At 41.3% G+C, this 20282-nt stretch overlaps 1 protein-coding gene across 2 annotated transcripts in view; it reads left to right on the forward strand.

Annotated features, from left to right (window-relative positions):
* Positions 1–20282, forward strand: part of arhgef39 (Rho guanine nucleotide exchange factor 39) — a 58538-nt gene that overhangs the window by 16441 nt on the left and 21815 nt on the right. For both annotated transcript variants that reach the window (XM_087830902.1, XM_087830903.1), the window contains exons 5-7: positions 2249–2367; positions 10578–10648; positions 18440–18568. In XM_087830902.1, coding sequence (XP_087687028.1) covers positions 2249–2367; positions 10578–10648; positions 18440–18568 — 319 coding nt within the window. The remainder of the gene's footprint in view (positions 1–2248; positions 2368–10577; positions 10649–18439; positions 18569–20282) is intronic.

The raw sequence follows: 20282 nt of genomic DNA on the forward strand, positions 1-20282 counted from the left end.
TTTGCATTTGCTCCTTCACTACATCCATGAGTTTTCTCTCTGGTCTGCTCCATAATCAACATCTTCATTTTTAATCCTTCAACTCGGCCTTTAGTCTTTTTGTCAGTGATAGCCTTCTAACCATACACACAGTTAGAGCCATATATATTTGGACACTGACATTGTTTTTTTTTTTTACCTGTTTACTGAAAAATATTCCAATTATAGTCATACAATGGACATAACGTGCAGACTCTCAGCTTTCATTTGAGGGTTGGCTGAAGATTCAATTGGACGAAGGGTTTAAGAGTTTCAGCTCCTTGACGTGTGACATCTAGTTACAAAAGTAATTGGACAATTGAGTCAAAGGTTATTTCATGGGCAGATGTGGGCAGTTTCTTTGATATTGATAATTAAGTAGCTAAAGGGCCTGGAGTTGATTTGAGGTGTGATGGTTGCATTTGGAAGATTTTGCTGTGACAATATGCAGTCAAAGGAGCTCTCCATGCAGGTGAAACAAGCCATCTGTAAGCTGCAAAAACAGGAAACAAACATCAGAGAAATTGCTGCAGTCTTAGGAGTGGCAAAATCTTTAGTCCATCCTGAGCAAAAAGAAGGCATTGGTGACCTCAGCAATGCAAAAAGACCTGGATGTCCACAGGCAACAGTGGATGATCGCAGAATCATGGTGATGAGAAAACCCTTCACACCAGCCAATCGTCAACAACATTCTTGGATAAATATCCAAGTCTACCATAAAGAGAAGACTACTGTTCCACTGAAGGAAAAAGTACCCTAGACCATTATGGCGCCCTCTCCACTGTGAGGTGGAAAACACCTCAGGTGGGATCTGCTTGTCATGCTGGTAACGTTGGAAACCATCAGGACCATCGAGGTTACTTTTGTTCTCCTCAGAGAATAAAACTTTCTTCCACCTTTCAGTGTCCCATGTTTGGTGCTCTGTAGCAAAGTCCAAACGGTCAGTCCTGTGGCGTTCAAGGAGACGAGACGTTTTTTTGTTCTTGAAGCCTTTCAGCCTCAGATGGCGTCCGATGGTTATGGGGCTGCAGTCGGCGCCAGTAACGGCCTTAATGTGGGTCGAGAATCGTCCAGTGTCTCGACTGACAGGCAGTTTGATCCTCCGGCTCAGTGCTGGGGACATTTTTTGGGTCTTCCACTTGAGTTTTTGTTCCATAACCCTCAGGATCATTTAGGAAATATCAAACGACCGTCTTACTGCGTCCCACCTCAGCAGCGATGGCGTGCTGTGAGAGATCGTGCTTATGCAGTTCAACAACCCGACCACGTTCAACAAGGGAAGCTTTGTTTTCCTTTGCCATGAGAGCATCATGACAGTCTGACTGCCTGACAGAAAATGACAATGAATCCACATTTTTGCACAGATTTGGCCTTTTAAGGGCAAGTGGTCCTAAACTGTTGATCAGCTGTTAAACAGCCTGTTTCAGTTTAAACGTTTTCAATAAATTGCTCAAAAATGTTTTGCCTCACTCCCATTTCTTCTTGTTGCAAGTTGAAGCTCGACTTGGAACCTTGTTAAGCTTTTTGTCATTTTTAAAGTGGTCTTAAACTTTTGATCAGGACTGTATTAATGATTTTGTTTCTCATCTGTTCCTGAGTGTCTTTAGATTGTGGCGTGATTGCTCTTTGATATGTTTTAGCCCACGTTGCTTTGTCAGACAGGCTCCATCTAAGTGAGTTCTTGATTTAAGAGGTCTGGCAGTAATCAGGCCTGGGTGTGGCTACTGAAAGTGAACCTAGCTTTCCATAAAATGCGTTTAATCACATGACCACTGCAAGTAAGAATGGGCTCAGAGCTCAGAGCTGACCTCTAACCTCTAACCACTCCTGCCTCGACCTTCTCACTCCTACTGGACACCTTGATTCTCTCCTGGTGTCTTCATACACGTCCTCCACCACCCTCATACTTCTCTGGCACTCAGTGAACGCCTTCTGACCTTTTCTATACTGCACATCAATGCTCTGAAAGCAAACCTCACATGTGTAGTTCTCTTTCTCAGCATGAAAGCATACTATTACTCGCTGATTGTCATTTCTCTTCTTAACATACCTTCAGCAACCCTTTCCTATATCTTCATTGTCTTGCTCATCGACGTTATTCCTCTGTAGTTACTACTGCTCTGCACATCACAATCATGAAATCTGGTCCCAGTACACGTCTTATAAATTCAGAAGCTATGTCTTGTAAATGTCTCTGAATAATCTCCCAGTGTCTTGTGTCCATTTTCAGATGCAGCTTAAGAAAAACAAGGCCTTCAGACGCTTCAAAAAGCTGCAGGAATCCCGCCCAGAATTCAACAACCAGAAGCTGGAGGACTTGCTCCAACTCCCCCTGCAGCGGATTGATCAGTGAGATTATATATTATTATGATCTTAATAAGGTTTTAAAAGTGTGGGAACATAGGGCTTCAGCAAATCAGACAAATATGCAGGTGCCAGACCATTTAAGGATTTAAAAACCAATAAAAGGACTTTAAAATGAATCCTAAATTCTATTGGAAGCCAGTGCAGGGGGGCCAGGACCAGAGTAATGTGCTCAAATTTCCTTCTACGCAGCATTTCTGGACTAGTTGCAGGCGTGTCAGAGTCCCGGTCCAACCCCTATTAAAAGGGAGCTGCAATAATCCAAACGTGAGGTTATAAAAGCGTGGATAACAGTCTCCAAGTCACGCCTTGAAAGAAAAGGTTTAACCTTCGACAGACGCCTGAGATGACAGAATGATGATTTCACCGCATTCACGTGGCCATCAAGAGTAAGTGCAGAGTCGATTTTTACCCCAAGATCGGTAATCGAGCTCTTCAGGTGAGGGGTCAGAGCAGCAAGGTCAACATCAGGGATATCAGAGGAACGATTCGGGCCGAACAGAATTGCTTCTGTTTTACGTTCATTAACATTTAAAATGTTTTGAGCCATCCATGACTTTACATCACTGAGGCAATCAAGCAAGAGTCTAAGTGGCTGTAGCTCAGGTGGCAGAGCAGGTCAGCCACTAATCAGAAGGTCGGTGGTTCGATCCCACGCTGCCTCCTGGCTGCATGCCAAATATCCTTGGGCAAGATACTAACCCCATGTTTGCCTACTGGTGGTGGTCAGAGGGCCCGGTGGCGCCTGTGTCCGGCAGCCTCGCCTCTGTCAGTGCGCCCCAGGGCAGCTGTGGCTACAATGTAGCTGCCATCACCAGTGTGTGAATGTGTGTGTGAATGTGAGTGTGAATGGGTGAATGACTGAATGTAGTGTAAAGCGCTTTGGGGTCCTTAAGGACTAAGGCGTCTGCAGGCCATTTACCATTTAAGTGGGGAGCTACCAGAACGACTGAAAGGAAAATAAAGCCGCAGTCATCAGCATATAGATGAAATGAGACGTTGTGTTTACGAAAGATCGCACCCAGTGGCAGGAGATGAAAACAGTAATGGCCCAAGAATAGATCCCTGTGGTACACCCCACGGCAGAGGGGCCACAGAGGACGAGCCCAACTTAACACAGAAGCTCCTGTTTGACAGATGTGATTTTATCCACAGGAGTGCCGAGCCAGAAATGCCCACACAGAGCTGTAATCGAGAGATCAGCAGGTCGTGATCCACTGTGTCAAATGCAGCAGTCATATCTAGTATAAGCACTACATGTTTACCACAGTCTGTCGTTACCAGGATATCGTTCATGACCTTTATGAGAGCTGTCTCTGTGCTGTGAAACGGCCTAAAGTCAGACTGAAAACCTTCAAACATTTGAGAGTTGTTTAGATAATCCATCAGCTGAGTGTGAACAACCTTTTCCAAGGTCTTACTCAGAAAAGGAAGTTTAGAGACGGGTCTAAAGTTTGACTGAACTGAACTATCTGAGCCTGGCTTCTTAAGTTAGGGATGAATAACTGCAAGCTTAAACTCGTTGGTACTTGACCTGACAAAAGGCTGGTATTGATTATGTTCAGAATATGTGGTCCAACAGTAGGAAACACCTTTTTAGAAAACAGGGATGAGCGACATCATTCAGAGAAACTGTGAGTGGCTCCTGTCAGACTTGTGTTGATGTTTAAAGCAGAATCTTCATCCACACATTTAATGGTGTCAGTGGTTTGTCAATAAAGTTCTCCTGGGGCTCCAGTGGAGCCGTGCAGCCAGACAGCTGACCAATCAAACGTCACCTTATATGACTAGACTTAAGTTATAACCTATGTGATACCACCTTAAGTATTTCCAGTTTGTCGAATAATAAACTCCATCTGCTGGACAGAAGTGCAGATGAAGGTTTGGTCAAAGACTAACCTGGTTAAGTGTTTTCATCTTACTCAAAATGAATTTATAGAATCTGAATAAAGAAGGAAATGGATCTGTGATGGATCACTGAAGGATCTGTTGTTAGAGGAAGAGCAAAAGAAAGGAAACAGTCCACTTCAAATAAAACAAGCAACAAATTAAATCACTTTCGACGCTCCTCCCCAAATAGACAAAAAAAAGTCCTGTTTTCTTGTCTTTTCATGTAATAACAAATACATTACAGCCATTATTAGCAATGGTCTCTGTTAGTAGGAAGTGGAAATGAAAATCTAATTAAACAAACAGAATAACACAAAGGAAACACTAATGAGCATTATTAGGCACATTTCAAATAATGTAAACCGAACGCTCTCATTTAGCCGTCCTGTCCTGTTCATTAGCAGCAAAACAAAGGAAATATAATGAGACAACAACATAATCCTGAACATTTTCATAGTTCTGATATTCTAATGAAGAACGGAGCTGTACAAAACATGAGGTGGTAAAGAGATATGCTTTCTGCTCCTGCAGCAGGAGTTGCAAATGGCTTTGCTGATGATAATACTCACTTTTTTCTCACTCTGTCTGGCAGACACACCGGGTCATTTGGGCATTTGCACATCAGTAAATATAGAAGACAAATTAAATTTCTAATTATTTTGCATGCACGCATTAAGGGTTTGAATTTGTAATTAAGAGACAAGAGGTGTCAGCAGGCGCCTTTCTGGATGAGCGGACATAACACGGACTTATTGGTGATTACTACACTTTAATAGCTTAAAAGAGAAGAAGCGCTGGTAAATATAGAAGTCGAGAGCATATGCGTTATGTAAATGAGAACTATAAGCGACCTGTAATCGACTTTGTCTCATCGTTCCTTTAAAAGGTAACTAACAGTGATTTATTCAAAGAGTGAAGAACTTTAAGTGTGAATATTATGAAACCTTTTCGAACTGTCCTCTGAATTATTATTAACTGTTTCCGCAAAGATCTGAGCAGTGGAGACAAGATGAAATGGTGTGAGCCATCAGTGTCCTAATAAAGAGAAATGTCCACATGTGAACCCAGTTCATTAACCAGGCTAACAAAATCAGTTTCTTTTACTCTAACAAACCAAATTACTGGTGTATATCCATTTTTTTCTTTGATATTATTCTACTGACATCTAAGTCACCACTGATGACACTAACCCCGTGCTACCAAAATATATCATTTTAAGTCTTCTTTGAAGTTGTAGTAATCAGAGGACAAAGAACAATTATTGTAAGTGACATGCATACAAAATAATTTAATATTTTTCAATTGATAAAATTTTAAACATTTTTAAAGATGCATTTCTGACATCAAATAATCTGTCACCCGTGTGGCTCGCTATACAGCCCTCACTCTGACAAGCCCAGTACCTGAACTACAGTTGTGCCATATCATATCATCCACAATGATGCCAATTGTTACGTAATATCAACGCGTCGTATTCATTGTTAGAGCAACACTGTGCATTTATGTTCCTTTGTGCATACGACACACCCAGAATCTAGCAGCTGGTCATGTGAAACCCCGATGTAAGTAAATGACTATCGTTGGAGCGCGCTGTAAAGAAAAGCAAATGGTGCATGGACATTACTGACGTAGTTACATGGTGGAAAAGCAGGATACAGAAAAAGCAAGGTATAGCATCTCAGGCAGAAGTAATTGTAATTATATGGAAACATCATGCAGACTCCTACTAAGTTACTTTAGTTAATTAAGTGTTAAGTTACATTATGTCAATAACGGACATAATCTGGACACCATGTGGTTCGGAGGCAACCCCCGAGCCAGATGGTGGACACCAGAGTTGAAGGGAGCCACCAGGCTGAAGAAGTCCTGTCGGGCTTGATTAACCTGTGGGACTTCTGACGCAGCTGATAGGTACCGACAGGCAAAGTGGAACTTGGGCAAAAACTCGGGTTGGAAGGAGAGGCCGTGGAAAGAGACTTTAAGACCTCGCAAAACCTTTTTTGTATAGTGCAGGTGGAGCGCTGCTGACTTCAACTGAGAACATTATGGGGTGGTGGAAGGAGTAGTTCGAGGACCTCCTTAGTCCCACTAGCATGTGTTCGATGGAGGGGGCAGAGTCTGGGGACGAGGGGGACAGTTCGTCTATCTTCAGGGGGGAGGTCACTGAGGCAGTTAAACAAATCCTTGGTGACAGGGTCACTGGGGTCAAAGGGGTTCGGCCCGAGTTCTCTTTCCCTCCTACCTTTGTCGACATGAGGTCATGCTGAGGTACTTGGTGCACAGAGGTTCCCGACTTTCTGCAGAGTCGATAGCTACAAACCTCCAGACTCAATGTGGCGTTCAGATTACCTCAAAAACAGCGTGTAGAGATCCGCTGCCTGAGATTACCTGCCTGGTGTAAAGCATGGCGCTACTGGACTCTAGAGAAGTGGAGATTTGTTCTCTGGATTGATGAATCACGCTTTTCCATCTGGTTATCTAATAGACGAGTCTGAGTTTGGCGGTTGAAAGGAAAATAGTACTTTTCTAACTGCAGTGCGCCAAGTGTAACGTTTAGGGGAAGAGAGATTATGGTGTTTAGTTGGCCCCTTATTTCCATTGAAAGGAACTCTTAATGCTTCAGCATACCAAGAAGAGTTTGGGGGATGGCCCCTTCCTGATCCAACAAAGCAAGGTGTGGGCTGCACAGAGTCCTAACCTCAACCCATTTAGAAGACCTGTGGGGTGAATTAGACCAGCGGTCCCCAACCCCCGGGCCTCGGACCGGTACCGGTCCGTGAGTCGTTTGGTACCGGGCCGCGAGAGTTGAGGCTCAGGTGTGAAATGTATAGTTTTCAGGGTTTTTAATCGTTTTCAGCGTTATTTTGTTATCGTTTTTATCGTTTACTCGGTTTTCCTGGGTCTTTTCACGTGTGTTATGAATAAATCTTCTTTTTTTCGGTACCGGTACTAGTTTTATTTTGTTGTATTTATCCGCGACACCTTAACCCTTTAAAGCCGGTCAGAGCAGCACGCTCTGTTTTGCGTAACTATTTTTAAATCCTTGTAGCTCTGCAACCACGTGAGCTAGCGCAATAATTTTTTTTGCATATGAAACCGGAGGAGTTGTACTTACATCTTATGCCATCAGCTTGTCCTCGGTCACAGTTTCCTTCCACATATAACTTTGCAAAAACTGCATAAAAAGCACTTGCAGCAACAAAAACATAATATTCCAGAAACACGCTTTGCCGATCCGATCAGCTGTTCATAACACTTCCTACGTCCATCAGCGCGAACTATCACATGTCCGCCATGACCTGCCCGAAACAGGAAGTGACGTCATTTTGCGGAAATGTAGTTTTTTTACCATCGTGGCCTCATGAGCCTATACTGGTGTTTTTAAAAGTTATGTTTGACTTTATGACTTTCTGTGTGGTTTCTGGGATGCTTAGGACTCATATTGCACTGCTGGAAATAGTTTATTTTGATGCATATGCTGCTTTTTTGCAAATTTGCATTATAATATTTATTTTCGTTTTTCCTGCAGTGTATAAAAATTGGTGTATTTCAAAAATAAAACTATGAAGACACTTAAAATAAATTTCCTGTGGTGGGAAACTATTTTGTGCAACTTTTTTGTATTTACAGTTTTGAGGGATAAGCCTCTTAAATTTCTCTAACTAGAAATATATGTTAAAAAAACAAAAACGATTTTCAATTATTTTGTAGTTTATTGCACTTTTTTGCAATTTATGTAATTACTATGCACTTAATGCAGACATATTATTAAAATTTGGGCTGTAATGGTTGTATTGATGTATAGCAACTTGAAATGCTCCCAAAAATGGCTCCACAGCATGTAAACATATAATATCAGCTCTGGCGGACTTGGTTCTATGGTAGGTCTTAAAGGGTTAAAGGCCAGTCCGTGAAAATATCGTCGGGCATAAACCGGTCTGTGGCGCAAAAAAGGTTGGAGACCGCTGAATTAGAGCACAGACTGTGAGCCAGGCCGTCTTGTCCAACACCAGTGTCTGACCTCACAAATGCTCTTCCAGAAGGATGCTCGAATATTCCCATGAACACATCCCTGTGGAAAGCCTTCCCATAGAGTTGAAGCCCTCTACACTGGATTTCCATGTTTGTTTTCATGTTTCAGTAAATTCCTGAACCCAGTTTTTCAAGCAAAACACTAAGAAATGAGGTATGGTGCTATAGTTTTTCACAGTGTTTTTCAAATAGTACTTGCACTATTACACTTTATCGTTGGTGCTCTGTAACATCCCTTATTAAACTCATTCCACCAAATGGACCAGAAGCAATGATTTGCAGGGTGCTAGCATTACAACTCGCCTCGTTCACTGGCACCACTTTGTCTCTGTAACAAGCCCAGACTAAAAAAAAGAAAAAGGGAAGACTGCAAAGGCAGAGACGAGCACAGTGGAAATCAATGTCAGCTGTCAATGCACTTCAAGGTCACATCGTCCCAGTAAAAAGGAGCATGGATTTCTTAGGAAAGGGACGCTCGTCACAACTGTTGTCTTAGGCAGAGGCTTAAACTTTTTTGTGTGGAATTGAATCTGAACATATTTAAACTGAATTTGAACAAGTTTAAATAACTTAAAAAAACATTCATTTTTTATATATATATATATACATAAAACCCAAATTAAAAATGTTTAAGAGTTATACTACTTTATATTGCAGGTGATTTTCCTTTGATTCTGAATAATTTAATCTTTAGCCAATCAGGGAAAAAAAACCCCAAGCATGTGACTTATTATTACTCGTTTGTTTTTAGAGGCATCCTTGACCTATGAGTCAGAATCTGAATCACCTTTATTGCCAAGTTGGCACACACACAATTTGTTGTTGAATAATTATAATTTTTGTTGGTCCTGTGTCAGTTTAGCTTTTTGAAAAAAGTACAACACTCTTAAGTGGTGGACTGGAATTGCATTGGGGTCTGCTATGGTCTATGGTCAGGCACCTACAGTGGAAAGTTGACAGTATTTAAAATATGTGTATTTACCTTTCAGTATTATCTGGGGCTAAACAAAATACAGCTGACAGCAAAAATCTGACCTGCACTCACATCTCTAAAGTGAGCCAGATATCACCATAAATATATACAAATAATTCCGGATTAGCGTCGTGCCACACCATTCTTTATAAAACTGTTGTTGTGTTTAGGTGATTCAGAAAGTGTCATCCTGTTAGTGATCACACAATGAGAGCAGGCATGTCTAACAGCCCGCCGGTCTCGATGATTTACTACCTAAAAAGAGAGCAGCTTTAACAACCTGCAACAAAGAATAAATACTGTTTTGTATAAAACACAAAACAATCATTCCTCTCTTTTCTCTACATTGTAGGGTTTTTACCTTTTAATGTAAAGTGCCTCGAGGCATCTGTTGTTATGATTTGGTGCTTTAACCTCCTGAGAACTGAGGATAAAAAGTTTCTTTCAGTTTACCTTTTTTTGTCCACTACAGAGGACATAACGAATAGGCTGGATCTCAAGAGGATATGAATGAATAAGAACGTCCCTGGGACAGTCTCCAGGAGAGAGGAGAGCTAGACTGGGCTGTAGCAGGCATCAACCCGGCAGCACGACTCGTATGTGCTCCTGTGTGTGAGGAGAAACTGGGGGGGCTTTTATAGCCTCAAAATTATATCACATTATTTAAAAAATTGCATTGCTTATATTTATGACAACATAGAAAAATACTGAACATGTTATCTGTGACTGTAGCTTGCATGCACCGGCATTTATTACTGCAACCAAAATAAGTTTATTTATTAAGCGCTCTAATTCTCTGTAGGTTTCTTTTGTTCACGTGTGTCTTTAATAAAATTAAAGTTGCCGTGTAAACTGTGCAGCTGCATCGACTTATTGTTCCAGGTTTTATTCACACATACAGAAAATGCCATTTAGTTGTTTTTGGGGGGCTTTAATTCAAACATGATTTCTAATCTGCACCTGGAGTAAAAGTCAGGATTTCATTTGTTCACTATGAGAAGGATACGATCAGACCAGAGCAGCTCTCCCTCTCATCAAGGTACTGCTGTATCTGTCTGTCGTCATCTCGGGCAAAAATACTTCAAAGTAAAACTCGATCTTTCCATCTGAATTAGTCGTGACAGTTCGCACATTTCTTTGGCTCGTTAGGCTTTTTTGACACTGTTTGAATGTAACCAGTCCACAATTACAGAGCCAAGAGTGTCCTGTTCAACAGTGGCTATAACTCTGAGAATGGAGGAAACTACGTTTCTATTGTCAGGTAATATTGTGACCTTATTTCTTTTCTGTCTTCTCACAGGTATAAACATTTCCTGCAGGATCTGACAGCCAACATCAGTGCAGACCATCCAGAATATGAACAGCTTTTAAGTAAGTGTCTTTGCTGCCGTCTGTACTAACTAGAGCAGGGCGACCAAAAATATTTATCACCATATACATTTGAAAATTTGCGATAACGATATAAATGACACGAGACAAATACTTTACAACTCCACAACTTTATTAGTGCAAAAAACCATCAATGTATTTTCACTTAAACAAGCAGCTGTTTTTATCTGCATTAAAGTTATATAAAAATGTAACAGTGCAAATGCAAATTCGTTGCTGACAGTTTAACCAAAAGGCGTTTCCAGTGGAAACTGGCTGACATATCCTCAGCATAACCATGTATAATATCCACAACACTTAAAAAGAGGTTATACACACACAATACGGTAACATTATGTTGAAGCACAGTACGTATCACTCCGCGAGGCTCCGCCTACGATAGCCGTAATGCTCCGACAATCCATCAAGCGGTGCGGCTTCGTAGCTTAGCAAAGTCGTACTGAAACATCTGACAGATTTTCGAGCGCCGTGAACATAAAATCGTTTCGAGGTCAGTAAACACAACCAGAGTTCATACATAAGGTACACGGGGTTATAAGGGGCTCTGTCGACTTTCAGAAAAATCAAAGGATTGATTTTAAGTGCGCCGTATTTTCCAAACAACACGGTAATAACGACGGCCCGCTAGCATGCGCTACCAAAAATAGTGCTTTGTTGTGTATCTGATGAAAGCTAAACCAGTTCCACACCAGTGAAGCTGCAGCATTTTTACAAACCAGTTCAGGTTCATCTGTTTCATTTAACGATCCACTTTCACTCTTCTCATTCTGCGTCGCCGCCACGTGCTATGTAAACAAAGGCACTGCGCATGCGCGTTTTACCCATATTCTAGCGCCATGTTTCATTTTCTTATTGTTGTCCAACATTACACCGGTATCAGTGTGAACGGTATGATGTGGCCCAGCCCCAGTTATTACCAACCAGCTTCTGTTCAGTAGCTGCTGTTGTGACCTCATGTCTCCATTCTGTCTGATGTGGCCCGGCCCCAGTAGTACTGTTGTCTGCAGGTTGACTGTGATGTTTTGTTATAGAACGATGTAGCTGTAGAAGCTAAGGTTAATATTACTGAAAAATGTCTCTGTTTCACAGTGTGAACATCGTTAGTTTGTCAAAAACAAAAGCTGACTGCGATTTACATGTGACGAATGTAAAGCTAGTTTCCCATCAGCAGGAAAACAGACTGAGGAGAAAAACCCGAAACAAAACAACCTGTTAAAAACCTTCATCATAGCAGACTGGCTCGTATTCACAGACAGCCCTCATTATTTTATCTGAGCAAAAATAAGAGCAGTGTTTCGCTTTCATTTGTGTTTTTTTGTCGTAGCGCTCGACTAGAAGAGAAATAAAAGGCAGAGCTTGGTATTTGTGTAAGTTCTAGTTTGATGTGGATTTTGACTTAATTAATTGGGAACGGATCAGAGGATATTAAGGGGCGAGCTTTATTAATAAATAAAATCTTCAACATCAACACGAATCTCGATAATGACTATTTTCAATCGTCAAATAAACAGCAAATCTGACTCAAGTGCAAATATACACAAAGAATTATTTATGTGTATCAATTAAAATCCCATTGCTGGTGTGCTGCCTCTGCTTACAAATTAAAACAGCCTCTGACTCTAAGATGAGGGAACATATCTAACTTTACCTCACCACCACTTTTCCTCTTCTCATTAGAGATCTGTTTTTAAACTCTGCTGCTTTTCTGTGTGTGTGTGTGTGTGTGTGTGTGTGTGTGTGTGTGTGTGTGCGTGTGTGTGTGTCTGTGTGTGTGTCAGCCTGCCTGGATTGTAAAGGGAATTGTTTAAAAAAAGAATCTCACATAAATTGTGTTGTATGAAATTAAGCAGACTAACAAATATCACACGAGACTTTGTTGTTCATTTCTTGTATCCATTTGCTTCTCCGGTTCTTTGTTACTGTTTCCTGTGGTGCTCCAGTGTCTGACTCGTACAGTAACTAGGGGTGGGGGGGAAAAATGGATACTGTGTAGTATGGTGATATTTTGTTTGTAATAATGTATGGATACAGGGACAGCAGAAATCGATATTTTGTTACAAAAAGGTTTTTGTGCTCTGACTTCAGAGCATGTTGATCCTTTTTCTGAGCAAGAATCCTGACATTCCTTCACTGTCCAAATGTGTTTAACTTGTTTTTGGCAGCAATAAACATGACAGTTTACTTATTTTAATTTAAGACATGTTTTATTTTAATTAAGTTTAAAACTTTTTTATTTAATGTAAAATTATATTTTGTTTTAATTTACTTTCAAATTCTTCAGTTGCTGAAGGGGCTGCATAGTTTTCATAAACTGCATAGTTCAGAATAGCTATAATTGTACCAGATGGTTGATTCAGTTAAGTTGGACTAGACTGTAATACAAACCGTTCAGTTTGTCAACAATCAAACTGAAATGAGAGAAAGACTGAGTGTGAGACTTTGATATTAGAGAAAATGAATATTGATAAAGTTTACCTTTATGTACAGAATCTGAATATCGCAAAATATTTTAAAAATTGCAATAATATCGTATCGTGTGTTAAGTATTGTGATAATATCATATCGTGGGATGTATGGTGATTCCCACCTCCAATAGTAACCAAGTCTGACCTGACTAGCAGCAGCTCTCCAATCCTCCTGTTGTGGTCAAACACCATCTAAAGAGAAAATAAGCAGAATAAAGAGCTGTGAGGAGTGTGGATGTCTTTAGAGTCTAATTCATGTATTATTGATGCATCGTCCAGAACTCAGCACAAGAACATGCTAATTAGTAGGTGTTGTTATTCTAAAGCAGGAAATGAAAAAGACTCCAAACATGCACAACAAAGAGAAAACATCTACACGGACGCCGTGTTTGGTTTATACTTTAATTGTTGTGAAGTTAAGTGAGCCAATTAGGCTGTGATTATTTCAGTGTAGACAAGTTGCCCCGAGGATCAGGTTCATCTGCTGAGGTTCAGCGTTCGTAATGAGAGCAGCAAAGTTGAGCTTGAAATAAAAATCCATCTGTTTGTTGTTATTTTGGACATGCTAATGATGTGGTTCTAAATGTTTGCAGCAATTATTATAGCTGGCACACAGTAATTGGAGGCTTCTGTCTGTTTTGATGATTTGCTTATTTGTTCTGAGGCAAATATTTTAAAGCTTTGCACAAGAAAGTAAAACATTTTTTTTTTGTTTCTTTTTAACATGCAAGTCAGTTTGTGTTGATACACTCATCCTAGTCATGGACATAACTAAGGTTCAGACATGAGGTCGAGGTTTTTTCTTTCAGTGTATCATATTTAATGTGCATCGCTGTGTTTTAATGAAGAAAAGAAATGGTGAAAACAGAACAGCTGTTTAATGTTATTGTACACATACAATACAACTGTAGGCGCACCAACGATGTTACCTGCACATATGTAAATAGTAACACAACAGATTTAAATAACAGACAAGAGGCTGACACGCACAGCAGAGATGTTTGAAGGTTCAAAGTTCAAAGTTAAAAAGGTGCACGTAGAACCAAGCTGTGCTCTTTTTAATTAATCCAGCTGTGTGACAGATCCACTGCCTCACACAGCTGCTTCTGTCTGAGGGTGTGTCTGTGTCCAGCCTGTCAAACCTGGTGTAGGTGTTTGGGCTGTGTGGGAGGGGACATCTCAGGTGTCTGTGGTAGTTGTGGTTCTCCTGTAGTTTGTGAAAGATTTGATTCCCAGACTAGACTTTTGCACTTTGTCTGGAGCCTTTTGTCATAAACTGAGGCGGATCACTAGGTGATCAGACTTTTCAAAGTGTCTTTGGTTCAGCTGAAAAGGTGTTTCTGATGTTGCTGGTAGAGCAGGGCGACCAAAAGTATTTATCACCATATACATATATATAAAATTTGCAATAACAATATAATTGACACGAGACAAAATACTTTACAACTCCACAACTTTATTAGTGCAAAAAAACCCATCAATGTGTTTTCACTTAAACAAGCAGCTGTTTTAAGTGCATTAAAGTTATATAAAAATGTAACAGTGCAAATGCAAATTCCTCGCTGACAGTTTAACCAAAAGGCATTTCCAGTGGAAACTGGCCGACACATCCTCAGCATAACCATGTAGAATATCCACAGAACTTAAAAAGAGCTTATACACACACATGGCGATAGAATATGGTTTTACCCATATTCTATCGCCATATTTCATTTTCCTGTCGTTGCCCAACATTACACCGGTATCACTGTGAACGGTGTGATATGGCCCAGCCCTGGTTGCTGGAGCAGTGGTCCAGTGTTCATTTCTCCTGGTGGGGAAGGTCACAAACTAATGTGGTTTGGGCATGTTTTTCCCAAGATTGCAGTGGTTAAAATCTCCCAGAATGATAACAGCGGCATCAGGATATGTTTTCATATTCATTAATCCTGGTGTTGTCCAGAGGGGCCGATGGCGCGATATGGCAGCCTCGCTTCTGTCAGTCTGCCCCAGAGCAGCTGTGGCTACAACTGTAGCTGCCTCCACCAGTGTGTGAATGTGAGAGTGAATGAATAGTGGAATTTTACAGCGCTATATAAATGCAATCATTATTATTATTATTATTAATCATGTCATGTAGCTCCTTTAATGCAGCCTCCTCCTCAGTGGAGGGGGGTATGTACACAACACTCACAATGATGCATTGCAATTCTCTGGGCAGGTACAATGGCATCAGCTTCAGGGTGAAATGATCTTACAGTCAGTACACCATGATTGTTTGAGGGCAGCTCCTGCACCGGGAGTCTTACCGCTATCCGCAGCACATCAGTCCTTCCTGTAGACTGTGTAGCCGTCTGTTGTTAGTGCCTCGTCGGGTGTCCTTTCCCGCAGCCAGGCTTCGCAGAAACACAATATGGAGCAATCCTGAATCTCCTTCTGTGGAGAAATCCAGGCCTGGAGTCGTCCATTTTATTTTCCAGGGACTGAACCGTATGACCGGGAGGGTTAGCCTTTCGTTGCTAACCAAAGGGCGGAGCTTCTGGTCAGTTGCTCCCCGACTGCCTCGCCTCTGCTTCGGCCTGTTGCTAGGAGGGCTCCCTGTCAGGGGCCGGCCTAGCGTCGAGTCAGCACAACCTGAAAGCTCAGGGTAGGATTCCAGGAAGGACTGCGCTCTCTCAGTTGTAATAAGGTCGTCCGATCATAGCGAACTCTTGTATAGTGTGTCTTAACACTATACAAGAGTTGGCAGTTCGTCTTGTAATTGGAAGGTTGCCGGTTCAAGCCCCGGCTCCAACAGTCTTGGTCGTTGTGTCCTTGGGCAAGACACTTCACCCGTTGCCTACTGGTGGTGGTCAGAGGGCCCGGTGGCGCCAGTGTCCGGCAGCCTCGCCTCTGTCAGTGCGCCCCAGGGCAGCTGTGGCTGCAAAGTAGCTGCCATCACCAGTGTGTGAATGTGTGTGTGAATGGGTGGATGACTGTAGTGTAAAGCGCTATACAAATACAGACCATTTACCATTTAACTCGGTACAAAAAAAGTAACTTGACTCGGAGAGCTGACCGCCAGGAGTGGAGTTATACTGGGTGGTTCAATTCCCTGGAATTGTTAGCCTGTTTGCCCATTGATTCATCTTATTGATTCCACTTCAACTACAATCAGCTGATTTCAGTTTGTGTGCCAGAGCAGTAAAATAGTCGTGCAATCTAGAACCTGGACATGGACATGCTTTTATTTTCATTGCACAAATGGATAAGAGCGCAATGTTACATTGGAAGCTGCATCAGGATAGAAACGACTGCATTAGCAAGCAAACCTTTGGCTCGTTGCAGGTATCTGCACAGACAGCCTGCTAACAATAAGCTAGCCAAGAATGTTAAAGCTGAGTGCTGAACCCGGCTCAGCAGCCACAGCCTGAACTTCAGCAGCGATGAGCCTCCATCTCTACCTGTTCATATTTTCCCAACAACTGTGGCAATTCTAATAAAATCTACTCGTGCAAATTGTCAAGTCTGGACTGTCAAAATGAAAGTAAGCATTGCTTTATGAACTTACAGTGTTAAATTTGAACATGTTGTCTGTTTATTTTAATTGATTTCTTTTTTTTTGGGGAGTATGCAGGTCAGGTGTTATGACTGGGAAATACTTACATTCCTATAGGTGTATTATATATGTGTATTTATTAACAGTACAACAGTACAACAGTACTATTAACAGCCAACTAGGGCTGCCACGATTAGTCGACTAGTCACGATTACATCGACTATCAAAATCGTCAACGACTGATTTAATAGTCGACGCGTCGTTTGAAGCTTTGTAAGATCCCAAAAGACGCAGGAATAAGTAGTAGGATTTAAGAGTGTAATAACGGACTGAAACAGAAGATGGCAGCACTGCATGTACAAGGATGCCAGCTGCCGTTAAACCCCGAAGAAGAAGAAGCTGAGTCCCAGAATTCATAGCGCAGCCCAGCTCAGTTTCCAACAATGGCGGCAGCTAGTTAGTTTTAATATTACTCTTATTATTCTTTCTGGGTCACAAAATAAACGTTTAACATATTTTCAGGCGAGAATGTAGCTGTGTAAACCTCAAATATCTGCTCAGTTTATCAAGACACCACATATTTTCAAAAGCGCTCCGACGTTTTCGGAGACGTCTGTTACCCACTAGCTCGATAGCTAGCCGGGGGCTAGGCTAACTAGAGCCGTGAAAACACCGGACTCCCGGCAAACCATTTTCAAACCCACCGCCGTCTTTCGCTACTCAGGTTAAACATGATATATAAGTCACTTAGATAACTTAAAAATGTTATTGTTCAGCTTTTTTCAGTATTTTATTTGTTCCTGAGTAAATCGGTTTGGCTGAGATTAAAGTTATAGTTTTTACACAGCTGAATAAACATCAAGCAGACAGCTGATTATCAGAAGTGTGAGATGCTGGAGAATATACTCCGGTGTCCTGTTATATTTTAGATAGCAAGGAGTTTATTAAACTTCACCGAAACAATCTGCAAACTTCATTAAAATTTAATAAACTATCATCTTGTCTTTATTTTTAGTTAGCACATACCTTAAACACTTAAAGCTGTAAGCTAATGATAGTTATATAAGAGCAGATGCTGCTGGTGCAATAAGCTGTACGTTTTAGTCCAATGGATGATGATCTGATTAGTCGACTAATCGCAAAAATAATCGGTGACTAGTCGACTATCAAAATAATCGTTTGTGGCAGCCCTACAGCCAACAGTATGTTTTAAAGTGTTACAGTACCGAACATAGCTGTTAATAGTCAAACTCTTGGATGTGCACATTTCTGACAAAATTCATATTCGAACAGGTTCACACAAAATGAGATGTTCAGTATGAGTTCCCTTTTACTTATTATTTTCTGTGAGGAACCCCACAAATCACCATACTTCATCATCATCATCATCATATTATTATTATTATTATTATTATTATTATTATTATTATTATTATTGTGCTTTATGAGCCAAAATGGTCACTCTGGTGTTCTCACCTGCCACTAAGACTTCCATCTTTTTAAAACACAGAAATAAAAAACATTGTGCTGCAGTCATTTTCACACTAATAGCTTTTATTCGTCACTGTTCTTTACAACCATCATTGTAATATTTGCAAATATACCAACGAATGTTTTTGCTGTTCTTTGTCAGTCTTTAGATTTATTTTCCAGACCATGACACATGCGCTACAAAATAATACGCTATGACTTTGTTTTTACTTTTTTTAGCCAGACATATTATATATATATATATATATATACATATTATATTATATAAAGAAGTTACACTGAAAAAACTGTTTGTTTCAGGAGCAGTGACGGTCGTGTGTGAGGTGTCCCAGCATATTGAGGACAACACCCGGCACCATGAGAACCACTTGGAGCTTTGCCGTGTGCAGAAACTGCTGAAAGGGAGAAAGATGAAGGTGTTGGCTCCAGGTTAGATCCTCTCATTAAATATTCTTTTGATCTCCTTCAAGAACTACCTCTATACATCTTCTGTTGCTGCATCTATTGCATGCATGCATCTATGCCTTCTGGGACACACTGGGGGAGAGAGGAAAACCAGACCAGCACACATAAACTAAAGGGGAAGTGAGGTCATTAAGAAGAAACTCACCCATAGTGTTCAAAATTCATAAATAGTCGAGCATTATTTAGAAGTGTGCAACAAGTCCACTCGTGAGATTTCCTCATTACTAAATATTCTACAGCTGTTTGTGGAAAACTGGGAGAGACGGCAACTCGGCCACAAAGGCCGTAAGATCACAGCGTCAGAGATATATGATATATATGCTGCGGCACGTTGAGTAGAGGTCACGAAGTTTCAGTAAGGTCAGTCACTGCAGACCTCCAAACTCCAGGTGACCTCTTGGTTTCCATGGCTGAGCAGCTGCATCTAGGGCTGCTCAATTAATCGAATTTTAATCTCTATTACGATCTGGGCTTTCAACGATCATTAAAAATGACTGAGCCGATTATTAGCCCCTCCCTCGTGCTTTACTCTCGCGCTGCTCCGTGTGGCGAATCGAGCGCACCTCTCTGCATTTCGAACACGCGTCACAACAATTAAGAGCAGCGGTCTCCAACCACGGACCGGTTTATGCCCGACAATATTTTCACGGACCGGCCTTTAAGGTGTTGCGGATAAATACAACAAAATAAAACTAGTACCGGTACCGAAAAAAAGAAGATTTATTCATAACACACGTGAAAAGACCAAAGAAAACCGAGTCAACGATAAAAACGATAACAAAATAACGCTGAAAACCGATAAAAACCCTGAAAACTATACATTTCACACCTGAGCCTCAACTCTCGCGGCCCGGTACCAAACGACTCACGGACCGGTCCGAGGCCCGGGGGTTGGGGACCGCTGATTAAGAGGACCCGAGGGAAGCTCGGGAAGCTGAGCAGAAGTTATTTGGAGAGGAGAGTGACTGCTGTTGGTTGAAAAGAGGTAAAAAACTTGAGTGGTGTGGAAACATTATGGGTTCAGTCAGACGTGGATCAAGTAGACACAGTGTGTAAACTTTGCTACAGTGTCGTAGCTGCACCACAGAGCAACACTGCAAAGTTCACTAAACATGTTTACATTTTTCATTTATTTCTTATATTGCAAACATTTGCACTGTTATCAGTATTTGCACTATTTTATATTATTTTTGACAATCTTCAAAGTCATTATTCAACATTGTTATTGTTAAATAAATATCGTCAAATAATCGAGATCTCAGTGGAAATAATCGTGATTATCATTTTTGCCATAATCGAGCAGCCCTACCTGCATCCAAGTTTCACTAACCACAATGCAAAGCGTCGTGTGTGGTGGCACGCCGCCACTGGAAGTGGAAGTGGAGATGTGGTCTCTGTGACGGTGTTTCTTTGCCCGGCGATCCGATGGATGAGTGTTGGTTTAGCAGTTGTCAGGGGAATGGTACTGTGCCCTGTGCCCAGGATGGTGGAGGTGGGATTTTACTCTGAGGCCCCTTAGATCCAGTGACAGGAACTCGTAATGCTGGAGCAAAGACATTTTGGACCATTTCATGCTCCCAACTTTGTGGGAACGATTTTAAGGATGACCCCTTCCTGAGCTTGGTGTGGAAGATCTTGACCAGTCGGAGTCCTTCATCAGTTTTCGACCTCACAAGTG

Source organism: Neolamprologus brichardi, chromosome 17 (assembly GCF_056152115.1).
Source record: "Neolamprologus brichardi isolate AB-2024 chromosome 17, ASM5615211v1, whole genome shotgun sequence".
NCBI lineage: Eukaryota > Metazoa > Chordata > Actinopteri > Cichliformes > Cichlidae > Neolamprologus > Neolamprologus brichardi.